At 46.8% G+C, this 23,739-nt stretch overlaps 1 protein-coding gene across 3 annotated transcripts in view; it reads left to right on the top strand.

Annotated features, from left to right (window-relative positions):
• The window catches only part of INAVA (innate immunity activator), a 67,204-nt gene extending 43,776 nt beyond the window's left edge, over window positions 1-23,428 (top strand). For all 3 annotated transcript variants that reach the window (XM_075195590.1, XM_075195589.1, XM_075195591.1), the window contains exon 10: window positions 19,548-23,428. In XM_075195590.1, coding sequence (XP_075051691.1) covers window positions 19,548-19,643 — 96 coding nt within the window. In that variant the 3' untranslated portion in view covers window positions 19,644-23,428. The remainder of the gene's footprint in view (window positions 1-19,547) is intronic.
• Window positions 23,429-23,739: the final 311 nt, after the last annotated feature.

Consider the following 23,739-nt stretch of genomic DNA (forward strand, 5'->3'; position numbering starts at 1 on the left):
ATCTCCTTTGAAGATGAGGGTTTTAGCCACTGTTGTGTCGTGGACTAACTGCAACTTGATCTTGCTAGCTCTCCCTCTCTGCTCACACGCAATTCACTGATAGCGGGAGTCTCCCTCTCCTCACATAGGCTCGCTTTGCTGTGTAATCTCGCTCAGGCTGCTTAGGAGACTTGATAGTGAATTTTATGCAGTGATCCAGCTACAAGACTTCTCTGTGCAAATCTACTTCCAGCTTCTCTTTGCATAGCTTGGGTATCATCATCATCATCATTTATTTATATAGCGCCACTAATTCCGCAGCGCTGTACAGAGAACTCACTCACATCAGTCCCTGCCCCATTGGGTATCCCTTTCTTTCTCTATACACTCTGTCGTTTTGGCAGACTCTGCTTTCTACACATACCTCACTCCTTCCCTTGTTGCTGTGACACACCTCACCAGGGCCGGACTGGCCATCTGGCACTTCTGGCGAATGCCAGAAGGGCCTATGGTTAGATGGGTCATTCCGCATGCCCACCCGAGGAGGTGCTGCTGCTCGGGCGGGCATGCAAATGGCTGGATCGGATGTAATAAGGTAAGTGTGTGTCCGTCCATCCTTGTCCCCACATGTTAATGTAATGTGTGTGTGTGTGTGTGTGTGTGTGTGTCCACATGATAATGTAGTGTGCGTGTGTGTGTGTCCACATGATGATGTAGTGTGTGTTTGTGTGTGTCCCACATGATAATGTAGTGTGTGTGTGTGTGTGTGTCCACATGATAATGTAGTGTGTGTGTTTCCCCACATGATAATGTAGTGTGTGTGTGTGTGTGTCCACATGATAATGTGTGTGTGTTTGTCCGCATAATGTAGTGTGTGTGTCCACATAATGTAGTGTGTGTGTGTGTGTGTGTGTGTCCGCACATGATAATGTAGTGTGTGTGTGTGTGTCCACACATGATAATGTAGTGTGTGTGTATGTGTGTCCACATGATAATGTAGTGTGTGTGTATGTGTGTCCACATGATAATGTAGTGTGTGTGTCCACATGATAATGTAGTGTGTGTTCCCACATGATAATGTAGTGTGTGTGTCCACATGTTAATGTAGTGTGTGTGTGTGTGTCCACATGTTAATGTAGTGTGTGTGTGTGTCCACATGTTAATGTAGTGTGTGTGTGTGTGTGTCCACATGTTAATGTAGTGTGTGTGTGTGTGTCCACATGTTAATGTAGTGTGTGTGTCCACACATGTTAATGTAGTGTGTGTGTGTGTGTGTGTGTGTGTGTGTGTGGCCTCACATGTTAATGTAGTGTGTGTGTGTGTGTGTGTGTGTAGCCCCATGTTAATTTAGTGTGTTTGTGTATGTGGCGATGTTCATATAGTGTGCGTGTGTGTCCGCAATATTTTAAATATAGTGTGTGTGTGTGTGCGTGCGCGCAGTATTTTAATATAGTGTGCGTATGTGTGCCTGCATGCAGTATTTTAACATAGTGTATGTGCGTGCAGGACTGTCAAGAGGAATTCAGGGCCCCGGTACAACAACTTCAAGGGCCCCCCCAAAAAAATTGGGGGGCCCCATGACCCACACTACAAGTTAATGTGGGTGTGGTCGTACTGTTAGGGGCGTGGCAATGCATCATTGGGGCATGCCTAGCAGGTGAAAAGTGCTAGGCCACCCTCCTACACGAAAAAAATCCTGCATTGTTGTGTACACCATTGACACAAGGCACTTCTGACTTACAGGACAGCTAGCACCATAGTGTAGTATAGAAAGAATGCAGTGTGTACAAAAACAGATCACAGTCTTTGCCTGCCCCTTAGAACAGTCACCAAAAATCGGGATTGTCTCACTAGAATCACAAGATTTCACACACTGTCCTACCTGTTCTTCTCACTTTCACCACCTGTGGCTGCTGCTTTCTTAAGTTGTGGCTTGTCTGGATCCTGGAATGTTGAGGGCCCAATTTGAAAAAAAATGGGTACATTTAGAATATTACAACCAGCCCCCACATTAAATCAATGCAACCCACGAGTAATAATTAGCAATTAGTAATTCCTCCAGCCCCATTAAAATAATAGTATTCCCATTTAAAAAATAAACCTATTTCCCTCCATGCAAACAGCCCCAGCAATAAATAAATAGTATTTACATTTCAGAAATATACCTATTTCCCGCAGCCATCACTGCCATTAAATAATTCATACTCACATTTAATAGAGACCTCATTCTCCCCAAACTCACCCCCACATTCAATAACCCCCAAACCACTCCATCTTAAATTAATAGTCCCCACTATTAAATTACCCCACCATCACCCCACAAACAAAATAGCACCTATTAATTGGGCACCACCTATCTCACACACAATACATTGCCACAAGTCCCCTGTGCCATCACACACACATTACTGTGCCCCTTCATCACAACCACGCTGTGCCCCCTTATGATCACACTGCACCCTCCATGCTGCCCCCCTTCTTCATCACACTGTGCCTCTCTCCCCCCCTTCATCACACTGTGCCTCTCTCTCCCCCCTTTCTTTATCACTCTGTGCCTCTCTCCCACCTCTACTTTATCACACTGTGCCTCACTCACCCCTTCTTTATCACTGTGCCTCTCACCCCATTTCTTTATCACTCTGTGCCACTCTCTCACCCCTTTCTTTTATCACTCTGTGCCTCTCTCTCACCTCTCTCTTTTATCACTCTGTGCCTCTCTCACCCCTTTCTTTTTCACTCTGTGCCTCTCTCTCACCCCTTTCTTTTATCACTCTATGCCTCTTTCTCACCCCTTTCTTTTATCACTCTGTGCCTCTCTCTCACCCCTTTCTTTTATCCCTCTGTGCATCTCTCTCACCCTTTCTTTATCACTCTGTCCCTTTCTGCTTTCCTCCCCTTGCCTCTCTGCTCTGCTCCTTTACTTACCTTTTATTAGCTTCTTTCATCTCTTCTCATATTTCTTCTGTCTTTTTTCTTCTTGCTTGGTCCTCTCTGCGTCGCTCCTCAAATAGTACCCGTTCCCCCCCCCCTCTTGGCGGCCATGCGTACGTGCAGTATTTTAATATAAAATGTGAGGGAAGGGAGGATCTTAATATAGTGTGGGAGGTAGGCTATTTAATTGTGGAGTGTAGGTGGGGGCTAATTATTTAAGGTGAGGTGAAGGAACCTTTAATTTAATGCTGGGGTGGTTTAGGGCCAGGGGAGGGCTGGCAGACTTCAGCCCGGGGGGCAAGCACATAGCACTAGCCCATAAGTAGCGGCCCATCCTTAAAGGGTGGTTTTTTGGTACAATATGTATTTATCTATATAAAAAGAGGCTATTTTAATGCTGCTTAATCCATATATATATTTTTATGCCTATTAGACAGGGTAACCCCCTATGATGTAGCATGGTTATCATTTTAGACAAATAAACAGGCAATACTGTGTGCACTACTGTTAGGTGCACACAGTTCTGCCTTCATGAGCAGTACACGGTGAAGCGGGACATACCTCCCAACTGCGCAACAGTCACCCAAATTCGAGACTGTCTCACCAGATTCAGGACAGTTGTCAGACTGTCCTGCTCTCTCCTACCTGTCTTGTCACTGTCACCACCTGTGGCTGCTGGTTACTTTAGCTCATTTGCTAGTTGTCTGGATCCTGGAATGTTGGAGGCCCTATTTGAAAAAGAAATGGGTACATGAAATTTAGAAAACTCCAAGTCCCGATGTTAAATCAATAGCACTCACGTTTTATAATTAGGCCTCCCTCCAGCCACAACATTAAAATAATATTCACATTTGCTAAATAGATCTCTTTCTCTCCAACCAACCCTGACATTAGATAACAAACACATTTAATATATAAACCTATTTCCCTCCCTCCAAACAGCCCAAACAATAATTAAAATTGCATTTACATTTAACAAATATTACCATTTCCCACAACAATCACAGGAATTAAAAAAACATAATCACATTTAAAAAATAGACCTCATTTCCACAACCAGCCCACAATTAATAAATATCTCCCAAACCACCCCAGCATTAAATTAAAGGTCTAATTACCCCATTATAAATTCATAGGCCCCACTATTAAATGAAATTGCCCCACCATCACCCCACAAATAAAATAGCACCCAATAATTAGCCCCCACCTGCACTCCACAATTAAATTAATAGCCTACCTCCCACATTACAGTCATTTACTGACCACCCCTCCCCCACACACAAACACAACATTCACTTACTGGCCCCTCACTCTCACACACACACACCATACTAGCCCCATACTCATATATATATACACAAGATGCTGCTGACACACATATACATACATGATGCTGCTGACACACACACACATACATGATGCTACTGACACACACATGCAAGATGCTGCTGACTGACACACACATACATGATGCTACTGACACACACATGCAAGATGCTGCTGACTGACACACACATACATGATGCTGCTGACTGACACACACATACATGATGCTGCTGACTGACACACACATACATGATGCTGCTGACTGACACACACACACACACACACACATACATGATGCTGCTGACTGACACACACACACATACATGATGCTGCTGACTGACACACACATACATGATGCTGCTGACTGACACACACATGCAAGATGCTGCTGACTGACACACATACATGATGCTGCTGACTGACACACACATACATGATGCTGCTGACTGACACACACACATACATAATGCTGCTGACTGACACACACATACAAGATGCTGCTGACTGACTGACACACACATACATGATGCTGCTGCTGACACACAAATACATGATGCTGCTGACTGACACACACACATACATGATGCTGCTGCTGACACACACATACATGATGCTGCTGCTGACAAACACATACATGATGCTGCTGCTGACAAACACATACATGATGCTGCTGCTGACACACACATACACAAACAGCCCTGCACTTACCTTGTTCTATCCGTGCGCTCAGCTCTGCAGTCTTCTGACATGGGACGGCACCTATCACGTAGTGCGCGTCCCATGTCACAAAAGAAGCCAGCCTATTGGGTGGGAGGAGGAGCTTTCAGCAAGCGGCCAATGAGAAGGTGGCTGGTCCCGGAGAAGGGGCCAGTCACGGAGCATCAAGTAAGTGAAATTAGGGCCGGCCCAAAATAGTGTTTTTGGGTCCGGCCCGGATGACATCTGCCCTCCTGCCCCCCGCCCCAGCCCACCCCTGTTTAGGGCTAATCAATTGAATATGGGGCTGATTTTGGGGAGGAGGGCAATTTATTAAATGTAAATATGAATTATTTATTGCCGGGGATGGTTGTGGAATATGGCTGTATTTATTAAACTTTAATGCTATTTAATTTATTGCTAGGACTGTTTGGAGGGAGGGAAATATGTTTTGAGTAAATGGGTATACTGTTAATTTAATGTTGGGGCTGGTTGGAGGGAAATAGGTCTACTTATTAAATGTCAATATTATTATTGTGGGGACTGGAGGGAGGCCTAATTATAAAACGTGAGTGCTGTTGTTTTAACACTGGGGCTGGTTGGAGTTTTCTAAATATCATGTACCCATTTTGTTCAAAAAAGAGGACATCCAATATTCCAGGATCAAGACAAGAAGGAACTGAGCTAAAGAAACCAACTGCTACAAGTGGTGAAAGTGACCAAGACAGGTAGGAGAGAGCAGGACAGTCTGCCAACTGTCCTGAATCTGGTGGGGCAGTCCTGAATTTGGGTGATTGTCTCACTTAGTCGGGATTTGGTCCTACTGCAAGGAGGGTATGTCCCGCTTCACATCGTACTGCTTGTGAAGGCAGAGCTGTGTGCTTCAAATAGTAGTGCCTGTGTGTTTGTCTAAAATGATAACCATGTTGCATAATAGGGGCCCTGCTGTCTTAAATACTCTGGGCCCCTGAGCCTTAATCCACATCTGGTTAGGGGAAGGGATAGCTGCTCCCAGTTTCCGGACAGGACACAGCCTGCAGAACAAGCCAAGGAGCTTGTATAACAAGTTTTGGTAATCTACTCAGACAAAGAGTTTCCCTGCTCACTCTACAGGAAGTTCCCACCCTTATGAATGTCAGCAGCACCAGAAGCATAGATAAGTACAGTGGGCTGGGGGGTGTTATAATGTGCCTGGGGGGATGGCGTGATGTGGCTGGGAGGGCGTGATAATGTAATGTTTTATTATAATGTATGTATCAATGCGCCATGTTGGCCACACCCGTGGTCATGCCCATTTTCGGCAGCGCCGATGGCGCGCGGCACAGTTTCTTTCCTGCTGGAACTGAGGTGGGCCTGTGTAATTTAAATGCCAGGGCTGATTTTTAGTCCCAGTCCGCCCCTGCTCCTCACACTCCCATCAGCTTTCTCCTCCTGCCTCTCTGTCCTTTCCTTCGAGACTCTTTGACAAGTCTGACCAGGGCTGCCAAGAGGAATTCAGGGCCCCGGTACAACAAATTCATGGGGCCCTCTTATTGTCGAGGAAGCTAAATAAAAAATCAGGGGTGTTGTAATACAATTGGGGGCATGGCAATGTGCCATTGGGTCGTGGCCAGCACATCAAAATCACTAGGACCTGAATTCACCGTGACATATGTCCAAGCACTCCTGACTTTCAGGACATCTAGAACCATTGTGTAGTATAGAAAGAACGCAGTGTGTACAGAAAGAGTTCAGTCTTGGCCTGCACCTTACATTGGGCACAACACTCACCAAAAATCGAACACTCACCAAAAATCAGGATTGTCCCACTAGAATCAGAACATTTGACAGACTGTCCTACCTGTTCTTCTCACTTTCAAAACCTGTGGCTGCTGGTTTCTTTAGTTGTGGATTGTCCAGATCCTGTAATGCTGGAGGATCTATTTGGGAAAAAAAAATGGCTACATTTAGAAAATTACAGCCAGCCCCGGCGTTAAATCAATAGCACCCACGATTAATAATTAGGCCTTCCTCCAACCCCAACATTAAAATAATAGTATTCACATTTAATAAATAAACATATTTCCCTTCCCTGCAAACAGCCCCAGCAATATCTATTTCCCACAACCATCACTGCCATTAAATAATTCATAGTCACATTTAATAAATAGACCTCATTCTCCCCAAACTCACCCCAACATTCAATAGCCCCCAAACCACCCCATCTTAAATTAATAGTCCCCACTATTAAATTGCCTCACCATCATCCTACACAAACAAATAGCACCCATTAATTAGCCACCACCTACCTCACACTCACTACATTGCAACAAGCCCCCTGTGCCATCACACACACATTACTGTGCCCCTTCTTCACAACTACACTGTGCCCCCTTATGTTCACACTGCACCCTCCATGCTGCTTTCCCTCCTTCTTTTTCCCTCTGTGCCTCTCTCCCCCTTTTTTCCTCTGTGCCTCTCTCCCCCTTTTTTCCCTCTGTGCCTCTCTTCCCCCTTTTTTCCCCTCTGTACCTCTCTCCCCTTTTTTCCCCCTATGTGCTTCTCTCATCTTTTTTTCCCTCTGTGCCTCTGTTCCCCTTTTTTTCCTCTGTGCCTCTCTCCCCCCTTTTTTTTCCTCTGTGCCTCTCTCCCCATTTTTTCCCCCTCTTTGTCTCTCTCCCCCTTTTTTCCCCTCTGTGCCTCTCTCCCCTTTTTTTTCTCTGTGCCTCTCTCCCCTTTTTTGCCTCTGTGCCTCGCCACCCCTTTTTTTTCCTCTGTGCCTCTCTCACCTTTTTTTCCCTCTGTGCTTCTCTCCCCTTTTTTTTCTCTGCGCCTCTCTCCCCTTTTTTGCCTCTGTGCCTCGCCACCCCTTTTTTTCTCTCTGTGCCTCTCTCCCCCTTTTTCCCCTCTGTGCCTCTCTCCCCCTTTATTCCCCTCTGTGCCTCTCTCCCTTTTTTTTCCTCTGTGCCTCTCTCTCCCCCTTTTTTTCCCCTCTGTGCCTCTTCCCCTTTTTTCCTCTGTGCTTCTCTCCCCATTTTTTCCCCCTCTTTGTCTCTCTCCCCCTTTTTTTCCCCCCGGTTTCTCTCTCCCCTTTTTTTCTCTGCGCCTCTCTCCCCTTTTTTTGCCTCTGTGCCTCGCCACCCCCTTTTTTTCCCCTCTGTGCCTCTCAAACCTTTTTTTCCCTCTGTGCCTCTCTCCCTGTTTTCCCCTCTGTGCCTCTCTTCCCCTTTTTCCCCTCTGTGCCTCTCTCCCCCTTTTTCCCCCTCTGCGCCTCTCTCCCCTTTTTTCCCTCTGTGCCTCTCCACCCCTTTTTTTCCCTATGTGCTCTCTCTCCCCCTTTTTTTCACTCTGTGCCTCTCTCCCCTTTTTTCCTCTGTGCCTCACTCCCCTTTTTTCTCTCTGTGCCTCTCCACCCCTTTTTTCCCCTCTGTGCCTCTCTCCCCCTTTGTTCCCCTCTGTGCCTCTCTCCCCATTTTTTCCTCTGTGCCTCTCTCCCCTTTTTTTCTCTCTGTGCCTCTCTCCCCCTTTTTTCAACTCTGTGCCTCTCCCCCTTTTTTCCTCTGTGCCTCTCTCCCCCCTTTTCCCCTCTATGCCTCTCTTCCCCTTTTTCCCCCTATGTGCTTCTCTCCTCTTTTTTTCCCTCTGTGCCTCTGTTCCCCTTTTTTTCCTCTGTGCCTCTCTCCCCCTTTTTTTTTCCTCTGTGCCTCTCTCCCCATTTTCCCCCCTCTTTGTCTCTCTCCCCCTTTTTTCCCCTCTGTGCCTCTTTCCCCTTTTTTTCCTCTGCGCCTCTCTCCCCTTTTTTCCCTGTGTGCCTCTCTTCCCATTTTTCCCCTCTGTGCCTCTCTCCCCCCTTTTTCCCCCTCTGCGCCTCTCTCCCCTTTTTTCCCTCTGTGCCTCTCCACCCCTTTTTTTCCCTATGTGCCTCTCTCCCCCTTTTTTTCACTCTGTGCCTCTCTCCCCTTTTTTCCTCTGCGCCTCACTCCCCTTTTTTCTCTCTGTGCCTCTCCACCCCTTTTTTCCCCTCTGTGCCTCTCTCCCCCTTTGTTCCCCTCTGTGCCTCTCTCCCCCTTTTTTCCTCTGTGCCTCTCTCCCCTTTTTTTCTCTCTGTGCCTCTCTCCCCCTTTTTTCAACTCTGTGCCTCTCCCCCTTTTTCCCTCTGTGCCTCTCTCCCCCTTTTTTCCCTCTATGCCTCTCTCCCCCTTTTTCCCCCTATGTGCTTCTCTCCTCTTTTTTTTCCCTCTGTTCCCCTTTTTTTCCTCTGTGCCTCTCTCCCCCTTTATTTTCCTCTGTGCCTCTCTCCCCATTTTCCCCCCTCTTTGTCTCTCTCCCCCTTTTTTCCCCTCTGTGCCTCTTTCCCCTTTTTTCCCTCTGTGCCTCTCCACCCCTTTTTTCCCTCTGTGTCTCTCCACCCCTTTTTTTCACTCTTTGCCTCTCTCCCCTTTTTTCCTCTGCGCCTCGCTCCCCCTTTTTTCCCCTCTGTGCCTCTCTCCCCTTTTTTTCTCTCTGTGCCTCTCTCCCCCTCTTTTTCCCCTCTGTGCCTCTCTCCCCCTTTTTTCCCCCTCTGTGCCTCTCCCCTCTTTTTTTCCTCTGTGCCTCTCTCCCCCTTTTCCCCCTTCTGTGCCTCTCTCCCCCTTTTTTCCCCTCTGTGCCTCTCTCCCCCTTTTTCCCCCCTCTGTGCCTCTCTCCCCCTTTTTCCCCCCTCTGTGTCTCTCCCCCCTTTTTTTCACTCTGTGCCTCTCACCCCTTTTATCCTATGCGCCTCTCTCCCCTTTTTTCCCTCTGTGCCTCTCCACCCCCTTTTTTTCCCCTCTGTGCCTCTCTCCCCCTTTTTCCCCCCTCTGTGCTTCTCTCCTCTTTTTTTCCCTCTGTGCCTCTGTTCCCCTTTTTTTCCCTCTGTGCCCCTTTTTTTCCCTCTGTGCCTCTCTCCCCTTTTTTTTCCCTCTGTGCCTCTCTCCCCATTTTTTTCCCCTCTGTGTCTCTTTCCCCGTTTTTTCCCTCTGTGCCTCTCTCCCCTTTTTTCCTCTGTGCCTCTCTCCCCTTTTTTGCCTCTGTGCCTTGCCACCCCTTTTTTCCCCTCTGTGCCTCTCTCCCCCTTTTTTCCCCTCTGTGCCTCTCCCCCTTTTCCCCCTCTGTGCCTCTCCCCCTTTTCCCCCTCTGTGCCTCTCCCCCCCTTTTTTTCACTCTGTGCCTCTCTCCCTTTTTTCCCCTCTGTGTCTCTCTCTTTCCTTTTTTCTCTCTATGCCTCTCCCCCTTTATTTTCTCTCTGTGCCTCTCTCCCCCTTTTTTCCCCTCTGTGCCTCTCCCCCTTTTTCCCCCTCTGTGCCTCTCTCCCCCTTTTTTCCCCCTCTGTGCCTCTCCTCCCCTTTTTTTCACTCTGTGCCTCTCTCCCCTTTTATCCTCTGCGCCTCTCTCCCCTTTTTTCCTCTGCGCCTCTCCCCTTTTTTTGCCTCTGCCTTGCCACCCCTTTTTTCCCCTCTGTGCCTCTCTCCCCCTTTTTACCCCTCTGTGCCTCTCTCCCCCTTTTTTTCCTCTGTACCTCTCTCCCCCCTTTTTTCCCTCTGTGCCTCTCTCCCCTTTTTTTCCCTCTGTGCCTCTCTCCCCCTTTTTTTCACTCTGTACCTCTCTCCCCTTTTTCCCTCTGTGCCTCTCTCCCCCTTTTTTCCTCTGTGCCTCTCTCCCCGTTTTTACCCTCTGTGCCTCTCTCCCCCTTTCCCCCTCTGTGCCTCTCTCCCCCTTTTTCCCCCCTCTGTGCCTCTCCCCCCCTTTTTTTCACTCTGCGCCTCTCTCCCCTTTTTCCCTCTGTGCCTCTCCACCCCTTTTTTTTCCTCCTCTGCCTCTCTCCCCCTTTTTCCCCCCTCTGTGCTTCTCTCCTCTTTTTTTCCCTCTGTGCCTCTGTTCCCCTTTTTTTCCCCTCTGTGCCTCTCTCCCCCTTTTTTTTTCTCTGTGCCTCTCTCCCCATTTTTTTCCCCTCTGTGTCTCTTTCCCCGGTTTTTTCCCCCTCTGTGCCTATCTTCCCTTTTTCCTCTGTGCCTCTCTCCCCTTTTTTTGCCTCTGTGCCTCGCCACCCCTTTTCTCCCCTCTGTGCCTCGCCACCCCTTTTTTTCACCTCTGTGCCCCTCTCCCCTTTTTTTCCCTCTGTGCCTCTCTCCCCTTTTTTTCCATCTGTGCCTCTCTTACACTTTTTTCCCTCTGTGCCTCTCTTACACTTTTTTCCCTCTGTGCCTCTCTCCCCCTTTTTTCCCTCTGTGCCTCTCTCCCCCTTTCCCCCCTCTGTGCCTCTCCTCCTTTTTTTCCCTCTGTGCCTCTCTCCCCCTTTTTTCCCTCTGCACCTCTCTCCCCTTTTTTTTCCATCTGTGCCTCTCTAACCATTTTTTCCCTCTGTGCCTCTCTCCCCTTTTTTCCTCTGCACCTCTCTCCCCTTTTTTCCCTCTGTGCCTCTCCACCCTTTTTTTCCCTCTATGCCTCTCTCCCCCTTTTTCCCCCTCTGTGCTTCTCTCCTCTTTTTTCCCCTCTGTGCCTCTGTTCCCCTTTTTTTCCCTCTGTGCCTCTCTCCCCCTTTTTTTCTCTGTGACTCTCTCCCCGTTTTTCCCCCTCTGTGTCTCTTTCCCCGTTTTTTCCCCCTCTGTGCCTCTCTTCCCTTTTTTCCTCTGTGCCTCTCTCCCTTTTTTTTGCCTCTGTGCCTCGCCGCCCCTTTTTTCCCCTCTGTGCCTCTGTTCCCCTTTTTTTCCCTCTGTGCCTCTCTCCCCCTTTTTTTTCTCTGTGACTCTCTCCCCGTTTTTCCCCCTCTGTGTCTCTTTCCCCGTTTTTTCCCCCTCTGTGCCTCTCTTCCCTTTTTTCCTCTGTGCCTCTCTCCCCTTTTTTCCCCTCTGTGCCTCTCCCTTTTTTCCCCCCCTCTGTGCCTCTCTCCCCTTTTTTTCCCCTCTGCGCCTCTCTTACACTTTTTTCCCTCTGTGCCTCTCTCCCCCTTTTTTCCTCTGCACCTCTCTCCCCTTTTTTCCCTCTGTGCCTCTCCACCCTTTTTTTCCCTCTATGCCTCTCTCCCCCTTTTTCCCCCTCTGTGCTTCTCTCCTCTTTTTTCCCCTCTGTGCCTCTGTTCCCCTTTTTTTCCCTCTGTGCCTCTCTCCCCCTTTTTTTCTCTGTGACTCTCTCCCCGTTTTTCCCCCTCTGTGTCTCTTTCCCCGTTTTTTCCCCCTCTGTGCCTCTCTTCCCTTTTTTCCTCTGTGCCTCTCTCCCTTTTTTTTGCCTCTGTGCCTCGCCGCCCCTTTTTTCCCCTCTGTGCCTCTGTTCCCCTTTTTTTCCCTCTGTGCCTCTCTCCCCCTTTTTTTTCTCTGTGACTCTCTCCCCGTTTTTCCCCCTCTGTGTCTCTTTCCCCGTTTTTTCCCCCTCTGTGCCTCTCTTCCCTTTTTTCCTCTGTGCCTCTCTCCCCTTTTTTCCCCTCTGTGCCTCTCCCTTTTTTCCCCCCCTCTGTGCCTCTCTCCCCTTTTTTTCCCCTCTGCGCCTCTCTTACACTTTTTTCCCTCTGTGCCTCTCTCCCCCTTTTTCCCCTCTGTGCCTCTCTCCCCCTTTTCCCCCTCTGTGCCTCTCCCCCTTTTTCCCCCCTGTGCCTCTCTCCCCCTTTTTCCCCTCTGCGCCTCTCTCCCCTTTTTTCCATCTGTGCCTCTCTAACCATTTTTCCCTCTGTGCCTCTCTCCCCCTTTTCCCCCTCTGTGCCTCTCCCCCTTTTTCCCCCTGTGCCTCTCTCCCCCTTTTTTTCCCTCTGCGCCTCTCTCCCCTTTTTTCCATCTGTGCCTCTCTAACCATTTTTCCCTCTGTGCCTCTCTCCCCCTTTCCCCCCCTCTGTGCCTCTCTCCCCCTTTTTCCCCCCTCTGTGCCTCTCCCCCCCTTTTTTTCACTCTGCGCCTCTCTCCCCTTTTTTCCCTCTGTGCCTCTCCACCCCTTTTTTTTCCTCTGTGCCTCTCTCCCCCTTTTTCCCCCCTCTGTGCTTCTCTCCTCTTTTTTTCCCTCTGTGCCTCTGTTCCCCTTTTTTTCCCCTCTGTGCCTCTCTCCCCCTTTTTTTTTCTCTGTGCCTCTCTCCCCATTTTTTTCCCCTCTGTGTCTCTTTCCCCGGTTTTTTCCCCCTCTGTGCCTCTCTTCCCTTTTTCCTCTGTGCCTCTCTCCCCTTTTTTTGCCTCTGTGCCTCGCCACCCCCTTTTCTCCCCTCTGTGCCTCGCCACCCCTTTTTTCCCCTCTGTGCCCCTCTCCCCTTTTTTTCCCTCTGTGCCTCTCTCCCCTTATTTTCCATCTGTGCCTCTCTTACACTTTTTTCCCTCTGTGCCTCTCTTACACTTTTTTTCCCTCTGTGCCTCTCTCCCCCTTTTTTCCCTCTGTGCCTCTCTCCCCCTTTCCCCCCCTCTGTGCCTCTCCTCCTTTTTTTCCCTCTGTGCCTCTCTCCCCCTTTTTTCCCTCTGCACCTCTCTCCCCTTTTTTTTCCATCTGTGCCTCTCTAACCATTTTTTCCCTCTGTGCCTCTCTCCCCTTTTTTCCTCTGCACCTCTCTCCCCTTTTTTCCCTCTGTGCCTCTCCACCCTTTTTTTCCCTCTATGCCTCTCTCCCCCTTTTTCCCCCCTCTGTGCTTCTCTCCTCTTTTTTCCCCTCTGTGCCTCTGTTCCCCTTTTTTTCCCTCTGTGCCTCTCTCCCCCTTTTTTTTCTCTGTGACTCTCTCCCCGTTTTTCCCCCTCTGTGTCTCTTTCCCCGTTTTTTCCCCCTCTGTGCCTCTCTTCCCTTTTTTCCTCTGTGCCTCTCTCCCTTTTTTTTGCCTCTGTGCCTCGCCGCCCCTTTTTTCCCCTCTGTGCCTCTGTTCCCCTTTTTTTCCCTCTGTGCCTCTCTCCCCCTTTTTTTTCTCTGTGACTCTCTCCCCGTTTTTCCCCCTCTGTGTCTCTTTCCCCGTTTTTTCCCCCTCTGTGCCTCTCTTCCCTTTTTTCCTCTGTGCCTCTCTCCCCTTTTTTCCCCTCTGTGCCTCTCCCTTTTTTCCCCCCCTCTGTGCCTCTCTCCCCTTTTTTTCCCCTCTGCGCCTCTCTTACACTTTTTTCCCTCTGTGCCTCTCTCCCCCTTTTTCCCCTCTGTGCCTCTCTCCCCCTTTTCCCCCTCTGTGCCTCTCCCCCTTTTTCCCCCCTGTGCCTCTCTCCCCCTTTTTCCCCTCTGCGCCTCTCTCCCCTTTTTTCCATCTGTGCCTCTCTAACCATTTTTCCCTCTGTGCCTCTCTCCCCCTTTTCCCCCTCTGTGCCTCTCCCCCTTTTTCCCCCTGTGCCGCTCTCCCCCTTTTTTTCCCTCTGCGCCTCTCTCCCCTTTTTTCCATCTGTGCCTCTCTAACCATTTTTCCCTCTGTGCCTCTCTCCCCCTTTCCCCCCCTCTGTGCCTCTCTCCCCCTTTTTCCCCCCTCTGTGCCTCTCCCCCCCTTTTTTTCACTCTGCGCCTCTCTCCCCTTTTTTCCCTCTGTGCCTCTCCACCCCTTTTTTTTCCTCTGTGCCTCTCTCCCCCTTTTTCCCCCCTCTGTGCTTCTCTCCTCTTTTTTTCCCTCTGTGCCTCTGTTCCCCTTTTTTTCCCCTCTGTGCCTCTCTCCCCCTTTTTTTTTCTCTGTGCCTCTCTCCCCATTTTTTTCCCCTCTGTGTCTCTTTCCCCGGTTTTTTCCCCCTCTGTGCCTCTCTTCCCTTTTTCCTCTGTGCCTCTCTCCCCTTTTTTTGCCTCTGTGCCTCGCCACCCCTTTTCTCCCCTCTGTGCCTCGCCACCCCTTTTTTCCCCTCTGTGCCCCTCTCCCCTTTTTTTCCCTCTGTGCCTCTCTCCCCTTATTTTCCATCTGTGCCTCTCTTACACTTTTTTCCCTCTGTGCCTCTCTTACACTTTTTTTCCCTCTGTGCCTCTCTCCCCCTTTTTTCCCTCTGTGCCTCTCTCCCCCTTTCCCCCCCTCTGTGCCTCTCCTCCTTTTTTTCCCTCTGTGCCTCTCTCCCCCTTTTTTCCCTCTGCACCTCTCTCCCCTTTTTTTTCCATCTGTGCCTCTCTAACCATTTTTTCCCTCTGTGCCTCTCTCCCCTTTTTTCCTCTGCACCTCTCTCCCCTTTTTTCCCTCTGTGCCTCTCCACCCTTTTTTTCCCTCTATGCCTCTCTCCCCCTTTTTCCCCCCTCTGTGCTTCTCTCCTCTTTTTTCCCCTCTGTGCCTCTGTTCCCCTTTTTTTCCCTCTGTGCCTCTCTCCCCCTTTTTTTTCTCTGTGACTCTCTCCCCGTTTTTCCCCCTCTGTGTCTCTTTCCCCGTTTTTTCCCCCTCTGTGCCTCTCTTCCCTTTTTTCCTCTGTGCCTCTCTCCCCTTTTTTTGCCTCTGTGCCTCGCTGCCCCTTTTTTCCCCTCTGTGCCTCTGTTCCCCTTTTTTTCCCTCTGTGCCTCTCTCCCCCTTTTTTTTCTCTGTGACTCTCTCCCCGTTTTTCCCCCTCTGTGTCTCTTTCCCCATTTTTTCCCCCTCTGTGCCTCTCTTCCCTTTTTTCCTCTGTGCCTCTCTCCCCTTTTTTCCCCTCTGTGCCTCTCCCTTTTTTCCCCCCTCTGTGCCTCTCTCCCCTTTTTTTCCCCTCTGCGCCTCTCTTACACTTTTTTCCCTCTGTGCCTCTCTCCCCCTTTTTCCCCTCTGTGCCTCTCTCCCCCTTTTCCCCCTCTGTGCCTCTCCCCCTTTTTCCCCCCTGTGCCTCTCTCCCCCTTTTTTTCCCTCTGCGCCTCTCTCCCCTTTTTTCCATCTGTGCCTCTCTAACCATTTTTCCCTCTGTGCCTCTCTCCCCCTTTTTTCCCCTCTGTGCCTCTCTCCCCCTTTCCCCCCCCTGTGCCTCTCCCCCTTTTTTTACCCCTCTGTGCCTCTTTCCCCCTTTTTCTCCCCTCTGTGCCTCTCTCCCCCTTTTTTTCCCCCTCTGTGCCTCTCTCCCCCTTCCCCCCTGTGCCTCTCCCCCTTTTTCCCCCTCTGTGCCTCTCTCCCCCTTTTTCTCCCCTCTGTGCCTTTCTCCCCCCTTTTTCCCCCCTCTGTGCCTTTCTCCCCCTTTTTTCCCCTCTGTGCCTCTCTCTCCCCCTTTTTTTGCCTCTGTGTCTCTCTCCCTCTTTTTTCCTCTGTGCATCTCTCCCCCTTTTTTTTTACCTCTGTGCCTCTCTCCCCCTTTATTTTCCTCTGTGCCTCTCTCCCTCTTTTTTGTCTATGTGCCTCTTTCCCCCTTCTTTATAGCACTGTCCCTTTTTTAGTTTCCCCCCTTGCCTCTCTGTTTCTTTGCTTAACTTATGTTAGCTTCTTTCTTTTCTGTTCTTCTCTTCTGTCTTCTTCTTCATGCTTTGACCTGGCTGCGGTGCTCTTTACTGACTGACGGGCGTGACTTGATGTCGTCGCGCCCGACAGTCAGTGTGAATGGAGAAGAGAGGAGGGACGCTGGCGCCGCGATCGCGGTAGTATGTTTTTTTTTTTCTTACAGCTTTTTTTCTTACAGCTTTTTTCTTACCAACGGATCCAACCCCCCCCCAACCCCCCAAAAAGAAAGAAATGATCGCAAAATAAAAAATGGAAAAAAAAGAAAAAATTTAAATCAGCAGTAAGGGGCCAGCAAAAATGTACCCGCCACCCCCCTCCCCCCTCTCGGCAGCCCTGAGTCTGACCTCTGCTTCACCCTGCGTTTCCATAGCAACCTCAGCACTTGTCTGCTCAATATCATAGTTGCCAATTCCGCTTATAACAAGCGGAATTGGGCTTCTTTTTTTGTGAAATTGCGGGGGGTTTTTTCACTGCCGCGGGTAGCTTGTTTTTGGGCTTGGACACATTCTCCAAGTCCTCAGGCTGCATAATCGTTTTTTTTTGTTTTGTTTTTTCTCTGTTACCATTTTGTGATTGGTGCATTCAGTTTTTTTTTTTGTGGGAGGGTTGTGCAGAGAATTCCTCCAATGAAGGTGCGCTTTGTGGGTGGGCGGAGTCAGAGGAGGACGTGGAATAAATCACAGGAAGACGGATCCACAGCAACCTACTGAAATAAGTGCTGTGTCAGACATAGTATCACTGCACTTATAGCAGGTAACACTGCTATATAACACCCTCCCCTCCCATTCAGTAAGCTGCTCATGTCAGAAGACTGTTTATACTGTTATATCATTTGGCTGTGTGGGATAGACATACCAGAGTCCTAAATTACATCATTTGCATTTTCATTTGCCATATCAGTGTATAAATGTGTTTATAAAGTTTTTCTAAATGGAGATTCAGTGTAGAAATTAGTGTTATAGAAAAGGATGGTCCCCTGTAAGTTGGGCTTTTTAGGATTGGTTTGGGCTTGTTTTTCACTAAGTGGTTGCTTGTTTTTCATTTCAGAGTTGACAACCTTGTTCAATATTAGCCAGCCTGTTTACAAATGTATTTCCACTATTCTTCTATGCAGTCAGCATGCATAGGTACATGGGGCCTCATTTAAAATTGGTTTAAAAAATGGGGCTTTATGTGTCTATTTTGAAAAGCACATAACTTACGATATCTGCAACTTAAAATACAGTGTTATAAATGCGGCTGTAGTAAAGATACAACAAACAGAACAGCGAGTGTGGGGCCCAAATGCAGACCTCAAAACCAGCACCAGGTCATGCTATTCTGGGCTGGTCACATTATGTCAAGGAAACCCACATAGTGGGGTTCCCTTATCATTATAGTGAGCCAGCCTCAGTCGCTCACCAAAACTCTCTAGGAGAATTGGCCCTGCTAAACCTTGCAAAAAAATGTGTGCCCCCCCTTCCCCCCCAGACTCTTGCTGGGGCTCTTCCTAGCATGAAGAGCGACAGGGTAATAGTGAAAAGCGAGTCCCGTCAAGCCCTTGCAATCATGGACTGCTTGGGTTTCCTGGCAGTCAGGCCTGCTGGGACATGTAGTTCCACAACAGTACCTAATTGGAAACAAAACACACACACCGTCTGCATCCAGACCCCAGACGGATTTGACAGAGTCGGGACTGTGCAAGGATCCTCAAACAGGCCAACAGCTACATGGTGCAATCCGTCGGTGCTTTGTATGAGTGCAACAGGCTCTTAGCAGTGTGTGAGCCAGCACCCCCACCCCACGGAATACCACCTGTGGGTGTCAGAACACCTATCAGTGCGGACAATGGGTCCTCTGAAGAAGCATTTATTGCAATGAAGGACAGTCCTATACCCCTGACCAATAGTGAGCCCTGTTCAACACAGGACACATCACTTTCCCCTTTCTTCATCACAAGGTCTGGTAGAATCTCCAGGCCTAATACTAAATTATAGGACTTTGTTATATAACTTTTGGCATTACCGGTTCATGTGTATTTTCACTTGCACACTGTTCCCCACACTTGCCAACTCTCCCGGAATGTCCGGGAGACTCCCGCATTTTGCGAGAGTCTCACGGACTCCCGGGAGAGTGTGGCAATCTCCCGCATCTAGATAATTCTGCCCTCTTCCTAGTGAAGGGGGCAGAATTAAGTCCCAAACACCGGTGAATCGCGGCATTTTGGAGCCCCGCCCCCGATACACCCACCTCCTCCGCAGGCTCCCGGATTTGAAGATCAGAAAATTGGTAAGTATGCTGTTCCCACATCCAACACCTGTCACACTGTTTGCACCCACACACCTATTGATTGTTACTTTGTTCTAAAAAAAAGGAGGATGTAGATGTTTGCTATATGTGTTTGATGGAAGTGACATCACTGCCATCCACTTGCTAACCAGGCAGTGCTGCTCTCCCGGGAGTCCGGGAGACCAGCCCGGATTTCGGGAGTGTCCCGGACATTCCGGGAGAGATGGCAAGTATGGTTGAACATATTAATGTGATTTGTTAACTTTAAATATGAGTGGCTTGATTACTTCCCTGAGTAATGAATTATGTTCGGTATCTGTAAGCTCCTTCTTCATTAATACTACTCTTGCATAGGCATGTTCTGTGCTGCCCCACCTTATCTGACATCACACACTGAAGTATGCGCTGTATGTATCAGCATATCTACCTTTGCATAGCAAGTGTGAAAAGTATAGCAAACCTGAGTAGGATTTAGGAAAAACAAATTCAAGTTTTGGTAACACTTCTAAAGCAGATTAGCAATGTTGTCATCCTTTGTAAATATTCCTTTTTGTCCAGAGGCAAGTTGCCCACACATGCAGCAATATTACTGGCCCCAAAATGACCATGATGCTCAAGAATAATAATATTGAAATAGGTCAGAAAATGATGCTATGTTCATAAACCTAGTCTGAAGAGAACGGCTATTGATCTGTGTAATTTGATGCTATACACTGCAGGGCCCCATCAGAGAAGTCCTGGGGGTATATTTACTATAGCATCCAATCAGATTCTAGTTATCATATATTTAGTACATTATACAAAATGACAGCTAGAATCTGATTGGTTGCCATAGTTAACATCTCCACTTTTTCAAACCTGCTGTTTAATAAATATACCCACTGCAGTGCATCCATCACACTACATGCCACATCCTTCTGGTAGAAAATCCAACTTGTCAGTTGGGATGGAGTGTTAACTGGTCCTAGAATAACTGTTTTTAAAATTTGCGTAATCTGTAACATTAAAATGTTTGTTAGTATTTACTCAGTTTTGTTCTAATATTTTCCTGTCATTGTTTCAGAAGATACAACCTAGGCATGTGCTGAGAAGAACAGCAGAGGGGGCTCCCTTGCAGTGGTATGACCCCGAGGAGGCACAAATTATAAGCCAGGTGTAGAAATTCAGAATAGCATAAAAGGACCTGTCTACAGAGACTTCACTACGGCTGTCTGTTTTATTTGCCCGTTTGAGTGTCTCATTCTCTGCGTGTTTGCTGGACAAAGAACTCAATTTTGAATCAGTTGTTACTTGCTTGATGTTTACAGTGCATTGCAGAGCAATGTTACAGAATAATACTGAAAAGTTGCTGTTATGTGTAATACTTTTCAGTTACAATTAATAAACAAAACGATGCTGCCTAAAGAAGAATTGTGGATTTTGCAGATAAATTACATTAGATGCTGTTCATATTTTTGTAGTTTTATTTTATTTCTTTATATAAGTATAAATTAACCCATAAAGTAAGATGTTTGTTCAGACTGAGAATTATTTAGCATAATTTTGGCCACACTGATCAGTAGCTTTAAGAAAGCATACTATTTGGAAGAGTATTCTCTAAATAAGAATCCATTCTAGCAAAAGTGACCCAATGGCTACTTGGAGAACTAGTCCCAAAATTGCATGCATCACCTTGACCTTTTTTTTTTGTCTACCTTGCATGTCCCTATTTTATGTATGTACTGTTTTCCCTACTGTACAGCGCTGCGAAGCACTGTGGCACCTTACAAATCTACAATAATAATAATAAAAATAATAATATATCCACACAGCAATGACCACAGTTACCGACTGTCTGTAAACACCAGGAATAGTCCTAGGTTTTAAAGATTTGTCACTGAAAAACTTCCTATTGCTCATTATTACAATTTAATTAATTTTGTATATTGCATGCACTTTTCAATGTCTAATTACTCTATAGCCTTTCTAATTTAATATTTATTTATTTATTGTGAGAAAATGGATAAGAGTTATAGATAGCATCTTCGGTAAGAAAATGGCGTATTCTATCAATATTTTGAATGTGGAGGCGATAGAACTGGAAGAGAGACTGGATGTGAGGAATAAAGCAGAGGACAGAGCCAAATGTGACAGAGAAGTAGTGGGTTTGGGATACTGGAGAAATAGTGGTGTTATTGAGAGCGAGGGAGATATGAGGTGAGGTGGTGACATGGGAAAGAGGAAAGATGATAACTTTGCTTTGGACATGTAGAACATTAGGTAGCATTGGGACATCCATATGGAGATACCAGAAAAACTATTGATTGCACTTAGCATTACAGAAGCAGAGGAGATTTTGATGTCATCAGGGAAGAGGTGGTAGATTGTAAGCTTGCAAACAGGGCACGGAATATGTTGGCGCTATATAAATAACTGATGATAATGACCAGAAGCCAAATGAGAAAATAGTTCCCCTAAAAGAAGAGGTGTACAGTGAGAAAAGCAGAGGGCCGAGAACAGAGCCTTGTAGGATCCCAGTAGATAGTGGGAGTGAAGGGGAAGATATTCCAGAGGGGTGTACAGGGGTCAGCATGGGCACTCTGACCAATCTGTGGTTACACAGCCCCAGACACAGCAAGCTGCGATGCAGTGTGTTCTGACACCTTTCTATAAAGCCAGCATTAACTTTTTCATCAATTTGTGCTACAGTAGCTCTTAGGTGGAATTGGACCAGATGGCCTAGCCTTCACTCCACATTATCCTGTCGCTGGTTCACCGGTTGTCCTTTTTTGGACCACTTTTAGTAGGTATTAACCACTGCATTCTGGGAACACTCCACAAGGCCTGCCACTTTACAGATGCTCTGACCCAGTCGTCTAGCCATCACAGTTTGTCCCTCGTCAAAGTCGCTCAGATCCTTATGCTTGCCCATTTTTCCTGCTTCCAACACATCAACTTCAAGAACTGACTGTTCACTAACTGCCTAATATATCCCACCCCTTGACTGTTGCCATTGTAATGAGATAATCAATGTTAGTTACTGCACTTGTCAGTGGTTTTAATGTTGTTACTGATTGGTGTATATCTGCAAGTAGAAAAAAGCTGCTGGTTAATTTAGCAATATGACTTTTGCTACAAGATGACACCTTGATCAGAGGAAGCTATAAATTACAGATGTAATCAGTGACACGCCATCTATGTTCCCCCATGACCAACCATATGTAGAGTAGGCCTATTATAGGAGTTATACTGACAATTTAGCCAATAGCTTCATTATATTCACAGATGAAGATGTGCAGTGGCAACAGTAGATAAGCAAGGAGTAGAGTTGCAGGATAAAAAGTGGGAAAGCATCAGGGCAAAATGAGAAACGGCAGCATAAAAGAGCTGGAGACAGAGAGCTTCCCGGGAAACAGAGTAGTCACAGCAGTTTGTTAGAGCAGCCAAGAGCAACAGCATATATTTAATTTCCCCCACCGATTTTGTGCTTGAGAGGACAGAGGTCCAGACGTTTCTATGTTTAAGATGTAAAAACTCTCCGCTTATTCTGCTCTCATCCTCTATCTTTACTACCCCAACCTTACCTTCACACAGACACACACACACAGTGTCACAAGTAGCTGTATAGTGGGCTTTTGCTGCTGCCAGATACCTACCAGTCAACAAAAATGTCATTCTATTCCATGGGGCAGCAAGATCACTTTAGTTAGCAGCTAAGAGTGTCAGTTCCCAAGCATCCAGCAAAAACCTTCAAGCATGGAATCAGCATCATCAACATTTAAATTCCGTAGCGCTTTACAATTGGGAACAAACAGTAATAAAACAATAGTGGGTAATACGAAAGAAAACAAGGAAATGAAGAATAAAAGAAAAGGCTCTCAGTGATTGCAGGGTCTCTGTTGTATATTCACTGGATAAGCAGATTATTAAATCTGAAAAAAACTAAAATGAAATGAATACTAATAACTATATATTTAGTATGGAGGCGAGATAACAGGTATTTTTTTTTTGTATAAAAATGAGTAAATCTATACTGTAAAAATATTTGATTCATAAAGAAATATTCCACTTCTATTTCTTTGGTAGAGACATATTCTCTCATATAAAAAATGCAGAGAATGGTTTACGATATAACTGAAAACAGAATTATATTTTTAAATACAAGATCTTTAATTTGATGTTATATTGATATGAAAATATTAATACTGCCAGTGTTTAATAAATATTTTATCAGGAATCAATGATCTAATCTTGTCTTATTCCTAGAAAATACTGCTTATTCAAAACAGTGTTTTTAAAATATATATCTTGGTAGAAAAAAAATATATAATACTAGCTGCTGCTTGGGTCTTCCATCGCCTCCCCACAAAAAGTAAATAAATTAGATAAATATCAGTCCTTCTCCCCCCCAAAAAAAAATCCTCAACCAGCCTCAAAACTAGACAGGCCCTATATTCAACTATTGGCTATGTCACTCTGGGTGCAGGGTGTCCACAAGTCAAGGGGACGGAGCTGGGCACACCTGTCCCCATGCTAGATACACCAGTGTATAATACCATCTTCTGAATTTAAACTACATATAGCGAGATTATAATATATATATATTAATATAATGGTATTGGGGATGCCGTCCTCTTTAGATTTTCACAAGTCTCTTTTTGGCTGAAATTAAAGTGCAATGTTTGCATTCTCCACCATATGTAATGAAATCGTATTGGGGATGCCGTCCTCTGGGGTAGACGATTGCACTTCAGCCTGCAAATCACATGAATCCAGTGTTTCAGGTTCATTAGCCTCAGCTAAGTTTATTCACCAGCTTGCAAACAGCATAAAAAGATAAACAAAATCCTAGCCGCCTGTGGCCGGGTCCTCTGAGTGCCGTGCGGTGGCCATCTTGAAATGGACTCCGGCGCCAGGAGAGTTAATACCCGGTGCCAGAGGAGTTAAATCACTGGCACTAGGCGCCGCATGAAAAGTTGTTAATAAAAATGTCTGTAATGTGAATAAACATGTATTTTAATTAGGGATGTGCACCGGCGACTTTTGAGGTCTCGTGTTTTGTGTTTTGGATCCGGATTTTCGTTATTTTTGAGGTTCGGATTTGTCTCGCAAAACACTTGACGAAAGGTCTCGGTTCGGATTTAAGGTATTGGATTCGGATTTTTTTTGAAAAAAACATAAAAAGTTTAAAAATCAAGTTTTTGGGCTTATTTTCACTCCTAGGCTATTATTAACCTCAATAACATTCAATAACAAGCATTTCCACTAATTTACAG

This window comes from Mixophyes fleayi, chromosome 2 (assembly GCF_038048845.1).
Source record: "Mixophyes fleayi isolate aMixFle1 chromosome 2, aMixFle1.hap1, whole genome shotgun sequence".
Taxonomy (NCBI): Eukaryota; Metazoa; Chordata; class Amphibia; order Anura; family Limnodynastidae; genus Mixophyes; species Mixophyes fleayi.